Below are 22,421 nucleotides of genomic sequence, written 5' to 3' on the forward strand. Positions count from 1 at the left end.
TTTTATAGGAGTTGCTCCTCTGCAATTCTGGGGTTGTGCTGGTTAGCTGAGAGGAGGCTATGACCATTGGCCAGAAGAACATCGGTTCTTCACGGTTTGGGGATTTTTTTGTTTGTTTCTTGGAAACTTTAAATGCAGCTGCATTATTTCCTATCGTCGGCCATTTGGCTGTTAAATCGGTTCACCAGGTTACAGGGAAACCGTAGAAAACATCGACCATCGACTTGGTATGTACGTGAATTTAAGGGAGGTCTTCGTATGCTGTTGCTAGCAGTCGAAGGGACGGTTAGGGATGCCTCGGAATAGAAATCTGTTTATATTTATACATAGTATTTCCAAAACAATGTTTTATTGATAACAAATATGAGTAATCACAATCGACAAGTAGATAAAAGTATCAAAGATTACGTTATCTATTATAAATCATTAAAACATGAACAGTAATATAGAAGTTACTGCAAAAATATTGGATTCTATTGAGGATTCGTGTTTCCTTGATATAAATCACACACAAACTAAGACAACTAAATGTAATAATTTGGTTAATATCGGTATTTTATTAATGATAATTATTATTGTGTTTGGTTATCAATATTTATCATATGAAAATGAAATTCAACAATTTACTTTTGGAATAATACCACAAGCATCAGGTAAGTTATTCATAATAATGAGATTTACATTTTCTTTTCGTACTTTTCTTCAATTTTCGTACTGTAGTATTAAAATACGGTTTTCCTTTTCGCACAATGCGGGAAAAATCGCGACCGCACGAATCCTACTGACTGCGCCAATTAAGTTTTCAGAAAATACGTTATTAAAAATTTATTAGACTCAAAATTACGATATTTTTACAAATTTGAATAAACAGAATTAATTTTACAAGGGAATTAACTACAATTCATTAAAAAGTGTTTACAACGATTCTATTTTTATATGAAAATAAATGCTGACACTTATTTACAAAATATGACTTTTTTGCGTATTAGTTTTTAGAATATTCTAGATTTTTCTTCAAGTAGAGGTATTTTCAGATCCTATTCTGTGATTCCTCTTCTTTATTCAAGTTAATTTTCTTCTTTCTTCTTTTCTTCATTTTTCTGATTTCTTAAAAGTTTTAAGTAATTTGAAGTCCCATCCCTCGATGTACGTAGATTTCGTACTGTAGTATTAAAATACGGTTTTCCTTTTCGCACTATGCGGGAAAAATCGCGACCGCACGAATCCTACTGACTGCGCCAGTTATATTTTCGATGTCCGATATATTATTGAAAATTTATTGAATTCAAAATTACAATTGAATGTACATAATTGATTTCGCAAGCGAATTAACTATGAATGAACGATTTTTAGCTGGTATGTTTTTGGCAACACTGTTTTTGACAGATGACGCGTGAATCGTGTCTTGAGTCATTGTCAAACTCGGTCAGTTTGGTCTATAATTCAATCGATTTACGAACGAACAACGCTTGGAAATTATTGAATTTTATTATCGCACTTTTTCCAATTTATGGGTAGTTTGGTCGACCTTCTGACGGAACTATTCGGAAGCTTGTGACTAAATTTCGAACCCAGTTGGACACTATTGGACATTAAACACGCAAACGTCGAGTGAGGACCGAAGAAAATATTGCGGCTGTGTATCCGCCAGCGTTGGGGCGGTATCCGCAGCAATTGGGACACTTTGTGGAAAATTTTGCGAAAGGATTTGGATGTAGAACCTTATGAGATACGGCTGGTGCAAGAATCGAAGCCACACAACGTCTAACATTTGGTGAAAGGGCGCTGGCGAAGTTGGAGGGAGATCCACGAAGAATTATGTTCAGCGATTAAGCTCATTTCTGGTTGAATGGATACGTCAACAAGCAAAATTACCTCATTTGGAGTGAAGACCAACCAGAAGCATTGCAATAGCTACCAATGCATCTCGAAAAAGTCACTGCTTGGTGTGGATTATGGGCATCATCTTCAACTGTGAATGGCGAGCGTTACCGTGTGATGATTGACCATTTTTTTTTGTCCCAAATTGAAGAAAGACACGCGAAACAATGGCCAAATTGAGAACCGCCTTCGGTGAACAGTTCATCTCAAGTTTGGACCGCCTAGATCGTGCGATTTAACGCTTTTGGACTATTTCTTGTGGAGCCGTGTTGAGGCTGATGTCTACAGCAACTATTGACATAAAGGAAGCCAATATTGAAGCATTTATTCGTGAAATACCGGCCGATATGTTGCAGCTTGCGCATGGGCTATCTCAAGCGGAGCCGCAGCCAACATTTGCATGAAATTATCCTCAAACATTAAACTATACTGATCGTTCTATCGATCCCAATGAAGATTTCGTCAAATTTTTTTGTAGGATGAACGTTAATTGTAATCTATATAACAAAACAAAGCCTCGTTCAGATCCACTGATCCACTAGATATTCACCTCTAGATCCAAGTCTATGGAATGCATCTCTGGATGATTTTCCTCACTTGGGTCCAGGTCACAATAAAATTAACGATATAGCAGATAACCTGCCAGGAAAACGTCCCCTAATAATCTTCTATATGAAAATATTTTGTTACTCATGTGGATTTATGATTAAATGGAGATAATCTACACTTTCTGAGAAAATCGTTAAATACTGTAGCATGATACCATAAAAGTCGAAAGTAGAAGGTTTTTCCAGTGAATAAAACTTATTTTCGGCAGGTACACTCCATGTCGTCTCAATAAAATAAAAATAATTTAAGATTAGTGTAGAATATCTTATCAAGTTTCGAAAGCAAATAATTAAATTACAAACCGGGTTCATTTAACCTAATTCAATATGATTACAACGAAAAACTGTGAGCTGAAACGATGACATCGACGTTTGCATGCCATCTTGCGATTTTTTTAACGTTTATTGTACTGTGCGATGCTTTTTACGTGTCTCAAGAAAAATATAAAATCGAACCTTTTATCGAAAAAAGTAAGTTTGGTTTCAACATAATTCAAACTCGATATTTAATTATTTTATTAAATATACTTGGTTTTTGATCTATTCTAAATAAACGGAGTGATTTCAAATGAAAATATTATTTTAAATATACGTACGTCGATTATCTAAAAATTATTTGACATTGATAACCTTTGAATATAAATAAATTACTATACGGGGACTTTGTGAGGAAAATTCGGGATTGGAAATAATACTGTGAATTTCTGAGTTATGGGTCGTTAAAGTTGGGACATCAAAACTTCTATCCAAAGACCAGGAGTGGCTCGGGCTCGATGGTTAATAATCGCGAAATTTTACAGGGACAAACTGTACAATCTGAAATAAATTTTTCAAAAAAAAGGTACTCGATACAATTTATTCGTTCGCCAAAAAGAGAAATTCCGACAAAAATTGTCATAAATTGTCATTATTTATTGAAAATACTTACAGAAGGTAATAAAACACTTCTAATAGAACGAATTGAAGGAAAAATAATATTTTGTTAAAAATCGATTGAAAAAATCATTTTTGCTACGTTTAGATCGTACGGGTTGTCCCTGTAAAAGTTACGGATTGTTAACCATTGGGCGTGATCCGCTCCTGGCCTCGAGATAGTGTAGAACCCGTCGAACCCACTACATGAACATACGTAATTTAGAAAATAAACTTAAATATGAGTTCCGATTTCGCAACAAGTCTTCTTAAATGAAGACACATCCTATAATACGAGGTACATCCACAAAGTAAGTTACGTTTCTATTTCTGTCATCGATAAAGCTGCGATCGATCATGCGCGGCAGTTACTCGGACTTAAGTAGAATAAATTAGAGCCTTAATTGACAAAACTGTCGTTCGTGAATTCGGATCTGTGATTCGTTTCCTAAATGCCAAATTAATAAATATTTTTCCGTACCTGTACATGTTTTTTTTTTTCATATAACCAAACTTTGTGGATATACCTCGTATTCTAACAATTTGAATAATAAATAATGTCTGTGATTAGTATTCGATTGGGAAGTACGTGCAGATAAGAAAAATTTTCGAAAAATTTGGAATCATTAAAATATTCCATTTCAAATTTGATAACAATGAACGTAGTTTAATGCAGTTACGTGTTTTGGAGAATTCATAGTTCAATTTGGAAAAAGGGGAATTTTTGGTACAAAATATAGTAGTATACGAGGACGGTTCCAGAAGTACCTGGCCCAATGAGGAAAATTTTTCAACGTAATTTCCTTTTAGATCCATACACAAGGGGGCTAAAAGGCCATTTTTGCTTGATTTCTTCGCTCAAACGTAGCAATAAGTGTTCATAAAACTTGCCGTTGATATTTTTTTCAGTTTCAATATAATCAATGGAAATTATCCCACGCGCATTCCAAAACACCGACGCCATGACCTTGCCTGCAGATGGAACGGTCTTTGCCTTCTTTGGAGGTGTTTCTTCTTTGTTTTGACTGTTCTTTTGTTTATGGTATTAAATGATGCAAAAATCCGGCTATATTTTTGTAAAACTTCGCCAAATACTCGATGGAAACATCTTCACGACGCTATTTTTGTTCCATCTCGCGCACAGCTTTCTCATGACCAAATTTTTATTAAATATGCGATGTACTGCACTTTTTGAAATGCCTACTATGTCTGGTAGCTCGCGCACTTTCAGTCGACCATCATCCAGTAGTTTTTAGTAGATTTTTTTCAACATTTCTGGAGTCGTCACCTCATTTGGTCGATCATTGTACTGTTGGTCTTCGCGGGGCGTACGGTCTCGTTTAAACTTCGCTACCCAATATTTTATTGTTGATAAAGAAGGATCAGTCTCACCAGAGTAGAATCTACTTCTTTTTCATTGTGTTTGAGGTAAGGTCTTTCAAATAAAACACATAGCAATGGCCGGTGTTTTCTATGTTTACAATTTCAATGAAAACTTTCGCTATTGACGGCTGACAGATACTAAACGACATGGCGTCTTAAAACTTGTGACGTATGATGTATAGGTTATGTACTGTCTTATAAAGTGATATTTTTCAAGCAACTACCGCCATCTGTAGGTGAGACCAGGTACTTTTGGGACGGTTCTCGTAAAATACAGTCACGAGTAATTTATTTTTTTGCAGATTCAACGATCTCAACATATGGATGTATAAATAATGTATGCAATCTAAAAGTATTAAAACAAAATGAGACACAAGTCAATCTTGAATCGTGTAAAAGGGACTGTTTATATTCAAATTTGTGGCCAATTCCAACAACTGTCGGAATTACGAACCTATCGGAATCATCGTTTAGAAAAAATCACATAACTTTATCTGTTACAAGTCCGAATAATGTGAAAAAAGATATCAATAGAGCTTTTGACACGTTCATGAATTATTTACCATCTTCATCTAGATCAGATATTAATTTAACTGATATTTTGATAAAAATAAATGTTAGTTCAGAAGAGCTTCGACCGACGTTACAAACCGATGAGAGCTACTATATTTCAATAGAAAAAAACAACAAAAGCGTGATTGTAAATATAGTATCGGAAAGTTATTTCGGCGCTAGACACGCTCTGGAAACTTTGAGTCAACTAATTTGGTTCGATGAAACGTCACAAAATCTTCAAATTTATCACGGCGTGGAAATAAAAGATAAACCCGCTTTTCCTCACCGTGGTCTTATGGTCGATACGTCCAGAAATTTTTTCCCAATTAACAAACTATTAAAAGTCATCGATGGTATGGCGGCCAACAAACTGAACGTTTTCCATTTGCACCTAACCGATTCCGTGAGTTTTCCCATAGTTTTACCTAGTAATCCTTGGTTGGCCAAATACGGAGCTTATAGCCAGAAGAAAACGTACACACCTGACGATATAAAAGGTAAGGAAGTTAATATTTACTCTCTTCTTGTTTAATTTAACTTAAGGAATCGTTATAGCGCTTAATTTTGGTGTTTTTGGTCAAATATTTGCTGCAATTGTAAGGCCAAAAGTAGCTGCACTGGATTATAGACTGATCTGTTACGTAACCTCACTTTTTAGTGTACTTGCAAACTTGCCACATACCCTGCACACAAAGAAAACCATTGGGAACGTAGAAGCTGTAGAAAAACTCATTTTGGGAAACCGACGAAGACTTCTGAAAAAAATTCCAGCTCTGTAACTTTATAATAACATCTGATTTATATTTGAACCACCTTCCTATATTATATATGTATATATAATAAGATATATTTTTGGAAATAATTTATTAATTATAATTGTTTTCATTGTCATAATTGTCCGCTTGACATGATACAAGACAACGCAGAAGTTTAGTTTATTGTTTCGTGCAAGTAGTTGACATTGACAAGTTGTAATCTAGTTATTTTTTGGCTTGAAATATCAGTTGACTTTCGTAAAATTTGAGGTTATGAGTTTGTTTACTTTTACTGTTTACGGAGACTTAAATGCAACTTCTTGCACGTTGTATTACATTATGTAATGCGGCCTTAATTTGACATTTGAGATAAATCTCTTGTCATTTCATTATAACTGTCATTAATCCAAATTTCATAAGCAAAAGTGAACAATTTCGTAACCTCAAATTCCATTTAAGATTGTGTGGTAGTCGCTTTTGGAGTCTGATGGACAAAAAAGAACAGCTGATGGTGGGCCAGGCCCTGGTTAGATAGAACAAGGGAAAACACACAGAATAAGAGTTGAAAACATACAAAAATTATTTGGAAATGGATGAAGAAATATTCGAAAAACTCCTTAGGAGAATAAAAAATACGATAACTAAAAAATTCTTAAAATAAAATGAATAAAAGATAATTGCATTGAACCGATAATGTTGCAAATGCGAGATCTTGCATGAAACAATCAACTGTACTTCATCTGCGCTTATTTTTGATCAAAAAATATTGCGTCGTAAACAGTAAAAGTAAACAAATTCCTAACCTCAAATTTTTACTAACATTTTGTACAAAGTTTAACAAAGAAAATAACGATGAAAACATTGGGATCTTATTGTTAGGATCAGTATTCAAGAATCCGGACACAATCTACACAAAAATTGTCAAATTTTCAAATTTGTTGTCATTAACATCTTATATATTAAAAAAATTGATGATTTCCATTCCGAGTCCGTTCAGAAGTTCTACCCAACCGATTTGCTTAATTCTTTTTTTCAATGAAAGGTATTGATGCACAGATCAGCCATCAACCATCGGATTTCATCTAATTTCCACCATTCTCAAGTTATACTCAAATCCGATTTCCCCCTGTACATTACTTATGGGAGTTTTTCACATACACACGTTCTATCCTCAATATCTCAGGTTCTAATATAGCTACAGAGTTCGTTTTGGTTCAAAAACACTCGCTGAAAAACCTTCTTTCTTTTGAGTTCTTGAACACTTAAATCGATTGAGTTGAAGAGGAACTAAGCGCGGTTATTCAATGTGGAGTTATGGATTTTTGTAGGTTTTTGGCAATTTTTCTACATTCAAAGATCTATATCTCAGGTTCTAATATAGCTACAGAGTTCGTTTTGATTTAAGAACACTCGCTGAAAAACCTTCTTTCTTTTGAGTTCTTGAACACTTAAATCGATTGAGCTGGAGAGGAGCTAGGCGCGGACATTCAATGTGGAGTTATGGATTTTTGTAGGTTTTTGGCACAATTTTTCTACATGCAAAGATCTATATCTCAGGTTCTAATATAGCTACAGAGTTCGTTTTGGTTCAAAAACACTCGCTGAAATATCCTCTTTCTTTTGAGTTTTTGAACACTTAAATCGGTTGAGTTGGAGAGGAGCTAAGCGCGGACATTCAACGTGGAGTTATGGATTTTTGTAGGTTTTTGGCAATTTTTCTACATTCAAAGATCTATATCTCAGGTTCTAATATAGCTACAGAGTTCGTTTTGGTTCAAAAACACTCGCTGAAAAACCTTCTTTCTTTTGAGTCCTTGAACACTTAAATCGATTGAGTTGGAGAGGAGCTAGGCGCGGACATTCAATGTGGAGTTATGGATTTTTGTAGGTTTTTGGCACAATTTTTCTACATGCAAAGATCTATATCTCAGGTTCTAATATAGCTACAGAGTTCGTTTTGGTTCAAAAACACTCGCTGAAATATCCTCTTTCTTTTGAGTTTTTGAACACTTAAATCGGTTGAGTTGGAGAGGAGCTAAGCGCGGACATTCAACGTGGAGTTATGGATTTTTGTAGGTTTTTGGCAATTTTTCTACATTCAAAGATCTATATCTCAGGTTCTAATATAGCTACAGAGTTAGTTTTTCTTTTTTTTCCAAAAAATCGTGACTCCAAATCCCCAGAGCTGATTTCGATGGATTTTTTTGAAATTTGAAGTGCATCTGATATGGTTATTCTCAAAAAAAAAGAGCATTAAAGCTCTACACGTCTTATTTTATCATTTTTTGAAAATCGTTTGTAATTAACGAAGTAATTTTTCAATTTCTCATTCTACAGGGTTGATAGAATACGCGAGAATACGAGGAATAAGGGTAATTCTAGAAATCGATTCACCGAGTCACGTGAATGAAGGCTGGAATCAGGCAAATACGGATACAAGTAAAATAATAATTTGTGGCGATGAGGACGTTACCAATGGTCATTTGAATCCCGACAATCCTCGAACTTTCCAATTGTTGAAATCCATTTATGCAGATCTAATTCAACTAGGAACCGATAGGGAAACGTTTCATATCGGAGGCGATGAAGTTAATTTAGATTGTTATGAGAAAACGGAAGCGGCTGGGAAATTTGAGGACGTATACGACTTTTGGGTCGATCTGAATCATAAGATATTCGAAGTTGTCGGTGAAGCTTTTCGTAACGAAACACCAAAAAATCTGGTGATATGGTCGAACGATTTAACCAGCTACCGTTTACAGAATTTGAAATATTCTAATAATTTGGTAATTCAATATTGGTACGGAAGGCTAGATCCTATAATAAAAAATGGAAATCAAATTATATTTTCCACTGTTGGACATTGGTATTTAGATTGTGGTTTCGGGCCTTGGAAACCGAGCGAAGATACTGGAAGTTGTGGTCCTTACACGCATTGGAAAGTTTTTTATAACTATAGACCTTGGGAAAATTATCCTTCAAATAAAAAACAGTTTCTCGGTGGAGAAACGTGTCTTTGGAGCGAACAGGTTTGTTATTTATTCTTATTATATCATTTTCTACATGGTGTTCTAAATAAAAACAATATTTTACTTTACAATAGGGAAAAAATAAGGAAATTGGACTGAATTTTCCATGGATAATTTGGTCAACTCGTGATCGGGGTTGTTATTAATATTAGACAACTCGTGACGGAAAATTAATCAGCTCGGGATTTTAATTATAGAAATAAATATCATTTTCTACATGGTGTTCTAAATAAAAACAATATTTTACTTTACAATAGGAAAAAAATAAGGAAATTGTACTGAATTTCCCAGGGATAATTTGATAAACTCGTGATCGTGGTTGTTATTAATATTAGACAACTCGTGACGGCAAATTAATCAGCTCGGGATTTTAATTATAGAAATAAAAACAAAAATGAAATATATTAGGATATATTTAAAGGATTTATAAATTCTAGGTTGCAATTTTTGGATTTTCCAATTTCATAACGTGGATTAGATTCTAAATTCCAAGTAATAATGAATCTGTGACGAGTTTTATTATGTAATCGGACTACCTTTTCGTTTACCTGAAATATCACCGTCCCTTGACGGATTAAAAACGTCACGAGTTGCAGCGCGACCAATTTGTCAATATGACATACTAATAAAATAATTGCGGTTCAGAGAAAAATTTTACTACAGTTTTGATCAAAGAAGATGAGTTTGAAGATTGCTGGCAAAAATTTGGCTTGGAACTTCATTTTTTGAGCACTGTTTGATCAAAATTCGAAACTTTTTCCAGTTTTTGGGCAATATTTCAAGAAGTAGAAGCGTTTTTTCGTCAAACTCATTCCATACAAGATTAAAACAGCTAAATATATGGCTGCCTAGCTGTTATAAAGTTTCGACAAGCGGTGAAACGTTGGAACCAAGTTCGACTGGAACCGCGACATCGAATGATTCGTTCGTCATGCATCTACATATCACTAGACGCAGCAGTTCCGAAAGAACAGAGGCTTGTGGAGAGGAAATCGGATCCCTGGCAATTTGAAAATCGTTTCCAACCCCATTGTTCGGCATTTTTCTCGACGTTCAGCCTTTGCTGCACCCGGTGATACGCCCCTAAAACTGTGTTGGGTAACTGAGAATCCAGTCTACAGAACCAGTACAAGTTTCTTGAGATGTTGCTATACTGAGACGATTCGAATAATTAAAAACCAAAAAATAGTATTTCTGGGTTACATGAACGTATTCTGTTCGCTCTTTCTATATCCTACGATGATCTACGTTGTAGTACCGGCGGGCTAAAGCAGTGACTTGATTTAACTGAAGAAATCCACTGCGTTCGGTCCGGCGCAACTTGTAATAAGTTGGTTAGGTGCCGAGTAAATTGCGACTCTATGGACTGTTTATTTTCTTAGAACGATTAGAACTCAATAACAATATACTATAATAGAGTGTCTATTTAATTGAAAATGTACTATAATGTTTTCGATACTTACTTTTTGCTGTCGATAAAGCTAGAGCATTTAGATTTGACGTTAAAAAATAACGTATTTGCTTTGGAACGCAATTAATACGTAACTCTTTACTCAAAAAAATGATTTTTTTGACCACATCGACCTGGGAAAAGCCGATTTTCACTCGTTTTTTGCTTGAAAATGAGGTTTTTGACCTTTATAAACTTAAGAGAAACTTTTTGCAACAAATGGAGCTCTTCGAATTCATTTTCTCACCAAATCAGTTCCAGGAAAAGTTCATTAAAGTAAATGTCATTTTTTTAAAAAATTTTACTCAAAAAAAATGATTTTTTCACTACATCGACCTGGGAAAAGCCGATTTTCACTCGTTTTTTGCCTGAAAATGAGGTTTTTGACCTTTATAAACTCACGAGATACTTTTTGCAACAAATGGAGCTCTTCGAATTCATTTTCTTACCAAATCAGTTCCAGGAAAAGTTCATTGAAGTAAATGTCATTTTTTTAAAAAATTTTACTCAAAAAAAATGATTTTTTCACTACATCGACCTGGGAAAAGCCGATTTTCACTCGTTTTTTGCTTGAAAATGAGGTTTTTGACCTTTATAAAATCACGAGAAACTTTTTGCAACAAATGGAGCTCTTCGAATTCATTTTCTCACCAAATCAGTTCCAGGAAAAGTTCATTGAAGTAAATGTCATTTTTTAAAACAATTTTACTCAGAAAAAAAGATTTTTTTGACCACATCGGCCTGGGAAAAGCCGATTTTCACTCGTTTTTTGCCTGAAAATGAGATTTTTCACCTTTATAAACTCACGAGAAACTTTTTGCAACAAATCGAGCTCTTCGAATTCATTTTCTTACCAAATCAGTTCCAGGAAAAGTTCATTGAAGTAAATGTCATTTTTTAAAACAATTTTACTCAGAAAAAAAGATTTTTTTGACCACATCGGCCTGGGAAAAGCCGATTTTCACTCGTTTTTTGCCTGAAAATGAGATTTTTCACCTTTATAAACTCACGAGAAACTTTTTGCAACAAATCGAGCTCTTCGAATTCATTTTCTTACCAAATCAGTTCCAGGAAAAGTTCATTGAAGTAAATGTCATTTTTTAAAACAATTTTACTCAGAAAAAAAGATTTTTTTGACCACATCGGCCTGGGAAAAGCCGATTTTCACTCGTTTTTTGCCTGAAAATGAGATTTTTCACCTTTATAAACTCACGAGAAACTTTTTGCAACAAATCGAGCTCTTCGAATTCATTTTCTTACCAAATCAGTTCCAGGAAAAGTTCATTAAAGTAAATGTCATTTTTTTAAAAAATTTTACTCAAAAAAAATGATTTTTTCACTACATCGACCTGGGAAAAGCCGATTTTCACTCGTTTTTTGCCTGAAAATGAGGTTTTTGACCTTTATAAACTTAAGAGAAACTTTTTGCAACAAATGGAGCTCTTCGAATTCATTTTCTTACCAAATTCAGTTCCAGGAAAGTTCATTGAAGTAAATGTCATTTTTTAAAACAATTTTACTCAGAAAAAAAGATTTTTTTGACCACATCGACCTGGGAAAAGCCGATTTTCACTCGTTTTTTGCTTAAAAATGAGGTTTTTGACCTTTATAAAATCACGAGAAACTTTTTGCAACAAATGGAGCTCTTCGAATTCATTTTCTCACCAAATCAGTTCCAGGAAAAGTTCATTAAAGTAAATGTCATTTTTTTAAAAAATTTTACTCAAAAAAAATGATTTTTTCACTACATCGACCTGGGAAAAGCCGATTTTCACTCGTTTTTTGCTTGAAAATGAGGTTTTTGACCTTTATAAACTTAAGAGAAACTTTTTGCAACAAATCGAGCTCTTCGAATTCATTTTCTTGCCAAATCAGTTTTTCTATTAAATCTCTGTTCCATAGGTTGACGTTGATTCATTGGAAACGAGAATATGGCCGCGTACTGCTGCGTTCGCTGAAAGGGTATGGAGTGACTTGCCCTTTTTTGACCCTCATAATGTCGTTACTCGATTGAGTGCTCAAAGAGATAGACTCATTCGAAGAAACCTACAAGTTGCTGCTATTTGGCCGGAATGGTGCACCCATCATCCAGGAAAATGTTGAAATATAATTGCTAGGAAAGATATAAGATAAATTTGAAAAAAAAATGAAAAATATGTTGTTTGTATTATCATTTTTGTAATTGTGATCCACTAAGAATGATCTTCACCAAATACTCTATGATTTAGAACGTTTTATCTTGTGGCAATAAAAAGATATCAAACATTTTGTATAATTTATTAACATCCCCTCATTATTCTCTGAGGTATTTCGAAATTATCACTATATTAAAAGTATGCCGTGTGGAGATACCTGTAGATATTGATTCCACAGGCTTGCACTGCTCCAAACAAATGACTCCGGATAAATTGAAAATCTGAGCGTTTGGAAGCAAACTCCGTGTTCTTGAATCAGGTCTGCCTGCCAAGTAGGTGTTGCAAAAACTTATCTAGACGGGATTAAGTTAGATTTCTTCTATGCTTTAAGTTGTCCAAGTTTCTGGTCAATTCCGAGTCGCCCACAAGTCGAATTGCTTTCTTCTGTATTGAGTCCAACATCCTCAAGGTATGCTTTGGAGCCGAGCTCCAAATTTGCTAAAAATGAACGAATCTGCAAGTTTTTGTGAAGCTGCTTTGGCTAAATCAGGCAAGTGACCATGCCAGGACTTGTTGCTTCCAACCTCAGAACCTATCAAGCAAATTTGCGGTGATGGTAATGTCCAGACAGGACTAAATCCTGAGCTGCAGTGTCGGACTTCTTTGTAAAAGTAGCTTCCTGGGTTTTTGCTGTACTAAACGCAATCAAATTGCTTCCATTCCATTCCAGAATGTTTTCAATTGATGGTGGTGTTAATGCCTGCAGCTGGAACTGCATTTTTAAATACCGAAAAGTAAATACAATTTGCTACTACTATTATTATTTCAAAGTTGCTTTAAGTTAACAATCATCTTACTAATTGTATTTGATAATTAAGGTCCTTAAGGACCATGTTCACTAGGCTGAAAACCTACCAAAGGATCTTAATTAGAGCAGGCATTCAAGTTCAAAATGGTGTCAAACCTACCCTTATCGAAAAATATCAATATTATACTTTTCCCTACTTTTTTTTTCAATTCAAATGTTTTTCGTTTATGCTGCGTAAATATCTTAACATATTGTATAATAAAATTTATATATTTTGAAGTATCAACCCTTAAAAATATTTAAAAACTATCCTTATAATGAAAATAATATGGGAAAAAATCTTTTAACGATTTAAAACATTGCAATTTGATTTTTACCGTGAAAAATTCATATAATTTTAATAAAATTTAATTGGTTATTAATTTTTATTATTCAAACCTTAAAAACTACCCCTTTACAGAGAATGAAATAAAAATAAATCTGATAACTGCATTCTTTTTGGTATTAAAGTTTCTTGTTTCTACTAGAAGTAATTTTTGATTATCTATACCCTGTCAACCCTTAAGAACCACCCCATCTCGTTTCTAGCTGCTTAGCATCAACAGAAAAAATCCGTGCGCCAAAATTTGAAAATTTCTAAAATTCAAACTCTTATTTTTCATGTAACTCCATTAATTTTGAAGCTATCACATCCTACAAAAAACCGTTTAAAAGATAATTTTAAGGGCTACAAGTCTATGTATATTAGAAGTGTTTGAGATCCTTCAAATTTTATTAATAAAAGATAAAAAAGGATGCGGATAAACAATCCACGCACTATACTGACAGATTAATTTGGTTATAACTCCGTCAATTTTTATGTTACAAAAAAAATAAAAAAAGGAAAATAATCTTCATAAAAAATGCTTCAATTTGATTGTTTATTTGTTTTTGTATCTTTTATAGTTATAGAGAAAAAATGAGCAAAAAAAATTTTTTTTAAATCGGAAAAAAAAAGTATTATTTAATGCTCATTTTTTTCAAAATTATGCATTTCTAATCAGCCAAACTTCCAGATATCGTAAATAACATCCAAATAAAGTATTCGGTACAAGGAATAAGTTTATTTTTGATTTTCAATGAAATGGCATTAGTTTTAGTGTAATGGTTTTTTTTAGTTTTTATTATTTTACACCATATCTCACTGAAATTTCAGTCGAAACGACTTTTATCAGTAGTCAATCGAAAGGTCTTTTCAAGCTCTTTAAAAAGTATTCCATGACTTTTTGTTGAAAAATGTACCGTTTTCCCGTTATTTGAAGTTAAATTCTCAATTACCTAAAACAAAAGCTATTCAAGTATCTATAACTTGCTTTAGGTAGAATATTAAGATGTCAAAATATAGCTTAATATCTTTGTTTTTTTATAAGCTTCATTTTTGTTCATCACACTTTTTTCTATAAAATGCATCATTACAGAGTTATAAGTAAAAAACTAGTGAAAAATGCGGTTTTTTGACGTATTTTTCAATTGCGAATAACTCAAAAACTATTGATCTGGTAAAAAAACTTTATATGACATTTTTTACTTTAAATTTTCTAATCTTTCGACTTCCACCTTCGTAAAGGGGCGGCATCCCCCCGGAAAGGGGCTAACGCACTTCGGCACCATATAGATCTCGCTTTTTGGATCCACACTTGTCACCTGTCAAAAGTCCAAATAAATCGATGCTGGATTAAAAAATTCGGATGAAAAATCCTTGAATACCTGACCTAAACACCCCGCGGTACTACCTTCTCCGAAAGTCGAACAAAATAAATAAAATAAAACGTACAGGTTAGGTTAGGTTAGGTTAGGTTAGGTTAGGTTAGGTCAGCTTGTTATGTAACACAATAAGATGTTTTCACATAGACAAATCTATTTATATATTTTCGAAAAGAACTAAGCAAATAAGATTTATAAAATACGCAGACCGTAACCGTAACGTTTCCATTTCAACTAAAAACCATACAAATTACATTTATTTACAAAATAAATAGCAACAAATCGCTTGACAAAAGGGGCCCAGTTCATCGTACGAGACTGACATATGCACATACAAACTCTCAATAGCAAGCTTAGGACTCGCAGCTGTGTTATTGTCACCCCCTTACCACAAACAGAATTCGGTAAATCCTCACCCATTTACGATGGTTAAATGTACGAAATTACGGTCAACTTAAAATGAAACCGCCTTCGGTGATGGGATCAAATAAAATAATGAAGTTTGGTACAAAGTGACCTGCCTTTTCAACACTGTATTATCCGCCCATATATTATGCGTGATGTCACCGAAGCCCACCATCAGCAAGCTCTTATACTATGAGAATTATTTACGGAATAAATCACAGTCTAATATGAGATAATGAATTATAGAAAGCCGCCATCTTAGTACTCATGACCGCAGTGACAAAATGTCTAAATTAAGTGGATGACACAATGAAATCTAGCTTAACACATCATTCCGGGAGGGTTAACGTTTAGGGTGGATTTTTATTTCTTTTAATTGACAGATTTTATTGCTCGGTGTCGAGTTTCCAAATCGAGAGTCACTCAAAGGATCTAATGTTGAAAAATATGAATAAATTTGAGGAGAAAATGGAGAAAAAACATTATCATTATACACAGAGTTTTATAAATTGAATCATCAAAGTGATTGAAATAACTGGCAATTCGAGGGATAATTTGAGGTTTTAGATTTTGTTGTTTTATGAAATTAACGTATTTACAATCATTTTTAGTTTTTATTTAGAAAAAAAAACGGTTCGAAGTTATTAAATATATATAATAACCCTAATAAGGCAATTATTTATTATATTACTGTCATATTATTATTATTCTCGAAGGTTTCGTCATACAAACCCAAGATTCATAACCTAAATCTTTTCCAATCAATTTGGCGACGAAGATAAAGCAAAATCGAGTGATAATTGATCGCCCGTCTACTAAAATGAATTAGAAACAGTTTTACAAATAACAGAGCGAAATCAAAACAAGGAATCGCTTACATAACCTAAATCTTAGTCTAAGTTTCAGTGTTGCCAAGTTTTTTCACGTAAATTCTAGTTAGTTCGGTTTAGATGTTAAATATAAAGTTCGGAAACGAAAATCTTTGTAGTTTATTATGTTAAAAATGGAAGGGTTTATTAAAATTTAACTCGATTTTTTCCAATCAATTTGGCGACGAGGATTAAGCAAAATCGAGTGATAATTGATCGCCCGTCTACTAAAATGAATTAGAAACAGTTTTACAAATAACAGAGCGAAATCAAAACAAGGAATCGCTTACATAACCTAAATCTTAGTCTAAGTTTCAGTGTTGCCAAGTTTTTTCACGTAAATTCTAGTTAGTTCGGTTTAGATGTTAAATATAAAGTTCGGAAACGAAAATCTTTGTAGTTTATTATGTTAAAAATGAAAGGGTTTATTAAAATTTAACTCGATTTTTTCCAATCAATTTGGCGACGAGGATTAAGCAAAATCGAGTGATAATTGATCGCCCGTCTACTAAAATGAATTAGAAACAGTTTTACAAATAACAGAGCGAAATCAAAACAAGGAATCGCTTACATAACCTAAATCTTAGTCTAAGTTTCAGTGTTGCCAAGTTTTTTCACGTAAATTCTAGTTAGTTCGGTTTAGATGTTAAATATAAAGTTCGGAAACGAAAAACTTTGTAGTTTATTGTATTAAAAATGAAAGGGTTTATTAAAATTTAACTCGATTTTTTCCAATCAATTTGGCGACGAGGATTAAGCAAAATCGAGTGATAATTGATCGCCCGTCTACTAAAATGAATTAGAAACAGTTTTACAAATAACAGAGCGAAATCAAAACAAGGAATCGCTTACATAACCTAAATCTTAGTCTAAGTTTCAGTGTTGCCAAGTTTTTTCACGTAAATTCTAGTTAGTTCGGTTTAGATGTTAAATATAAAGTTCGGAAACGAAAAACTTTGTAGTTTATTGTATTAAAAATGAAAGTGTTTATTAAAATTTAACTCGATTTTTTCCAATCAATTTGGCGACGAGGATTAAGCAAAATCGAGTGATAATTGATCGCCCGTCTACTAAAATGAATTAGAAACAGTTTTACAAATAACAGAGCGAAATCAAAACAAGGAATCGCTTACATAACCTAAATCTTAGTCTAAGTTTCAGTGTTGCCAAGTTTTTTCACGTAAATTCTAGTTAGTTCGGTTTAGATGTTAAATATAAAGTTCGGAAACGAAAATCTTTGTAGTTTATTATGTTAAAAATGAAAGGGTTTATTAAAATTTAACTCGATTTTTTCCAATCAATTTGGCGACGAGGATTAAGCAAAATCGAGTGATAATTGATCGCCCGTCTACTAAAATGAATTAGAAACAGTTTTACAAATAACAGAGCGAAATCAAAACAAGGAATCGCTTACATAACCTAAATCTTAGTCTAAGTTTCAGTGTTGCCAAGTTTTTTCACGTAAATTCTAGTTAGTTCGGTTTAGATGTTAAATATAAAGTTCGGAAACGAAAATCTTTGTAGTTTATTATGTTAAAAATGGAAGGGTTTATTAAAATTTAACTCGATTTTTTCCAATCATCACTGTTATATAATTAACATTGACAACAACGCATATCGGCTTTGATTTATTGTTCAAGATGGAGGCTATTTTATTTTAACTACTTTTTATTCAGTAACATATATTTTTATTGATCATTTTTTATGAATACTCATATAAATATACATTTCCCAACCCCTAATCTTCTCAATATTATTTCAATGAAAACCCCAATTGAATTCCCGTCTTCTGTAGCTGACGATCTTTTGTCATAGAGCACACCATCACCAATTGTCGATTTAGTATCACGTAATGCCCGGCGTTAAAATATTATTATTGTTATTATGATTTAAGTAGTGTTAGTTTGAGGCCCCTGTCAGTTGATTATGACATTTCCTTTGACGCTCTAATCGCTCTATATCTATGAAAAGATAAATTATTCGTTAATCGCTAAGCTCAAGAACCGCCTGGGCCAATCTAGCAATTTTTTAACAAATAAATTATGTACAGGGTGTGCCACGTAAAAACAAACAGAGCAGAGGCGTATAGGGGAGCCCAAAATATGACGATTGGGGCCTCAAATTATAACCAAAAATATTTTATATCAAATTTATTGTCTTTGCAACCCTTTAACTTGAAAATACCAAATTTGGTACACTGTATGTAAGAATTTATATTGTGTTTTCATTTAATTGTATATTATTGTTTTGTTCATATATTAAGTTGGTATTTCTGGAACCGTTGGTAATATTCATAATGAATTCACCGTTTACACTACATCAACACTCACAATTACACCGATTGAAGCGCGTTCCGTAACTTGATTATCGACAGTGTTGGTGTAGTGGTGGTGTAGAACAGTGTACCCAGTATTTGTTCATATATCGATGGATAATTTTAATGTTCCGTTGATATGACACGAAATCCCCTGTTGGGTACACTACAATAAAAAGATGTCGATCTATATGAAATGTTTGGTGATGAAAATCAACATCATTTTACGTGAAATCAGATTTTATGGTTTTATTTGAACTTCAGTGTAGTTGTTTCGGTAATTGCCCGACGACGTTTCCAAAATTACTCTACGTTCTTGTATTGAACCACAGAACTGATTTATGAGCTGTTCGATTGTTTGATTTAGTGAACCAGTGTAACACTATCCAGGGTTGACTTGTCATTTCCTAATTTACCGATGTTACGTCAAAATTTACATGACGAAATATTCATTTTAAGACTTGTTTTGTTGAAATTAATTTCTATATTATTACAAATTTTTTTACGTCGGGAAATATTTGAGGTATTTCGTATTTCTAGCCGTAATGTAAGAATTTGTCAACAGTTTTTACGCTACAACGAACGTTAATGCTCAAAGTTAATACAAGGATCAAGTGTTTTGTTGGATAACTTCAAAAAGGCCGATCTTTGTTTGCCGAAAATGTACAATGCTCATTAGTGATGGCTTTTCTGCCTTTACTTACCTGACAACAAAGAATCGATTCCCATCTAGTTTTGAAAATTTTCGGCTTTTTAAGGTTCCGATGTCAGATTAAATTTTCTCTGTTCACTTTATATTGTGTGTGTGTGTGTGTGTGTGTATGTTTTGCTGGTAGCATTATTTTGAGTTCTAGGAACGTATATTTAAGATCAATTTTTAAACGAGTTTGAGATTTTCGAACATGCCCCTTATTTGAAATACTATTATCTGATAGAATTTCTCAGGTAATTGTCTCTTTTTGGGGTATTTCTTGTAATTCGGTAGCAGAAGGTAAATACGGGGATTAGTTAACTCACATTAACCTGTGGAATATAAAGTAAAATTTATCTTTTATACTACTCACTGTACATTGGGGAATTTTCGATTCGGGAATTCCGTAGAATTTTTGACTAAATTAAACTTTGATCGAAACAAACAAACAAACGGAAAAGTCTACTGATCACCTGATTAAATAAACAAATTTTTACCAGATCGAAATCGAAAAACCAAAAATTTTGACACAAACCACCAAAAGATAATTTTCACCAAACCAAAAATGAAAAGGCAATTTTTTGAAAATGAAACCCAGAAATTTGGGAATTGTCAACCAATACGAATTATAAATCTCAATTTTGGATTTACAATTCGTATTTGTTGAATTTTCTCGAATTATTCGGTTTAATTTTTTCAAAAATTGCCGTTTTATTTTTGAATTGTTGAAAATTGTCTTCTAACAATTTATTTGCGTTAAAATTTTGGTTTTTCAATCTTCATCTGCTAAAAAATTGGCATTTCTTCATTTAATTAGAGTGAAATTGACTTTTCCATTATTGTTATGGTGAAAATTGGCTTTTTTTACTTCACTTTTGTCAAAAATTGGATCTTACAATTCGTATTTGTTGAATATTCTCGAATTTTTTGGTTTAATTTTTTCAAAAATTGCCGTTTCATTTTTGAATTGTTGAAAATTGTCTTTTAACAGTTTATTTGTATCAAAATTTTTGGTTTTTTCAATTTTTATATGGTAAAAATTGCCGTTTCCTGATTAAATTAGGATAAACATTGCCTTTTCAATTATTGGTGTTTCGAAAATTGGCTTTGTTTTTAATTTACTTTTCACAAAAATTGGATTTTACAACGTATTTGTCGAATTCGAATAATGAAAAAGTCAAGAAACGGCAATTTTTTAGCAGATAAAGATTGACAAAACCAAATTTTTGACGCAAATAAACTGTTAGAAGACAATTTTCAACAATTCAAAAATGAAACGGCAATTTTTGAAAAAATTAAACCAAAAAATTCGAGAATATTCAACAAATACGAATTGTAAGATCCAATTTTTGACAAAAGTAGAGTTAAGAAAGCCAATTTTCACCATAACAATAATGGAAAAGTCAATTTCACCCTAATTAAATGAAAAAGTGCCAATTTTTTAGCAGTTGGAGATTGAAAAAACCAAATTTTTGACGCAAATAAACTATTAGAAGACAATTTTCAACTATCCAAAAATGAAACGGCAATTTTTGAAAAAATTAAACCAAAAATTCGAGAATATTCAACAAATACGAATCGTAAGATCCAATTTTTGACAAAAGTAGAGTTAAGAAAGCCAATTTTCACCATAACAATAATGGAAAAGTCAATTTCACCCTAATTAAATGAAAAAGTGCCAATTTTTTAGCAGTTGGAGATTGAAAAAACCAAATTTTTGACGCAAATAAACTGTTAGAAGACAATTTTCAACTATCCAAAAATGAAACGGCAATTTTTGAAAAAATTAAACCAAAAATTCGAGAATATTCAACAAATACGAATCGTAAGATCCAATTTTTGACAAAAGTAGAGTTAAGAAAGCCAATTTTCACCATAACAATAATGAAAATGTCATTTTCACCCTAATTAAACGAAGAAATGCCAATTTTTTAGCAGATAAAGATTGAAAAACCAAAATTTTGACGCAAATAAACTGTTAGAAGACAATTTTCACCAACTCAAAAATAAAAAGGCAATTTTCAACTAAATTAAACCTAAAGCCACCAATTTTTATCAAATGAAAAACTGTAAACCTAAGATTTTGACATAGGTAAACATTCAGAAGCTCGGGACAATGTTTTTTACTATATGTGCCTTCAATAAAAAAATTTTAACAAAATATATAAATCAGAAAATGAAATTTTGTCCAAATAAGATTGAAACCGCCAATATACGATTGAATTAAACCAAAACGACCAATTTTTGACCAGAATGAACTTGCAAAATCCAATTTTTGACTTAATTTATTCTAAAAATTAAATTTTTCTCTCCGAAATGTACATACGAGAATCTTTGATAAAATAGGAGTGAAAACTTTCTGGTAAAACTGAACTCGGGAAATCGTTTCCTCAAACTTCCAAATTTTTACCCAGGCTCGAATCAAAAAAAACTAAATATTTCACTTAATTAAATATATATGAACCATTTATAATTAAAACTGACAAAAGTCAACTTCAGACAAACTTAAAATTGGTAAAGCCAATTTTTGTTGAGCTACAAATTTGACTAGACAATATTTGACCTATTTTCAAAAAAATTGTTTTTGGAATATCAGATTTTTGACAGATTCAAATTTTTCAATAGATTTTACCTCGAGTAACGCCTAATTCTGATAACTTTAAACTTGTAAAAGCCTATTTCTGACTAATAATCTGAGAAAATGCCAATTTTAAACCAATTGAACTTATAACAACAATTTTTTACTAATCTGAATTGTTAGAAGCCAATTTTTGAACAGATTGAATTAAGAATAGACAATTTTTGATCACGTGGATACTTGTAAAACAAATTCTAAGCAATTGTATCGGGAAATATTCAAAATAAAGTCAAAGAAGTTCAATA

The 22,421-nt window shown here is 32.6% G+C and overlaps 1 protein-coding gene across 2 annotated transcripts; it reads left to right on the forward strand.

Annotated features, from left to right (window-relative positions):
- Nucleotides 1-431: 431 nt before the first annotated feature.
- Nucleotides 432-12,838, forward strand: LOC130897911 (probable beta-hexosaminidase fdl). 2 transcript variants are annotated; one of them, XM_057806892.1, is made up of 4 exons: nucleotides 432-653; nucleotides 5,087-5,836; nucleotides 8,432-9,123; nucleotides 12,476-12,838. In XM_057806892.1, exons 1-4 carry the CDS (start codon nucleotides 434-436, stop codon nucleotides 12,674-12,676), a joined length of 1,863 nt encoding a protein of 620 aa, XP_057662875.1. In that variant the 5' UTR covers nucleotides 432-433; the 3' UTR covers nucleotides 12,677-12,838. The 2 variants fall into 2 exon arrangements, with proteins under 2 accessions (XP_057662875.1, XP_057662876.1); XM_057806893.1 differs by having other exon boundaries at nucleotides 485-2,960.
- The last annotated feature ends 9,583 nt before the right edge of the window (nucleotides 12,839-22,421 follow it).

Source organism: Diorhabda carinulata, chromosome 9 (genome assembly GCF_026250575.1).
Source record: "Diorhabda carinulata isolate Delta chromosome 9, icDioCari1.1, whole genome shotgun sequence".
Classification (NCBI taxonomy): domain Eukaryota; kingdom Metazoa; phylum Arthropoda; class Insecta; order Coleoptera; family Chrysomelidae; genus Diorhabda; species Diorhabda carinulata.

Bases quoted from the DNA above. Each gene is read 5' to 3' on its own strand.
- LOC130897911 (XM_057806892.1), top strand. From the start codon at position 434: ATGAACAGTAATATAGAAGTTACTGCAAAAATATTGGATTCTATTGAG. The intron at 654-5,086 runs GTAAGTTATTCA...ATTTTTTTGCAG, and splicing joins AATAATACCACAAGCATCAG to ATTCAACGATCTCAACATAT. The intron at 5,837-8,431 runs GTAAGGAAGTTA...CTCATTCTACAG, and splicing joins CACACCTGACGATATAAAAG to GGTTGATAGAATACGCGAGA.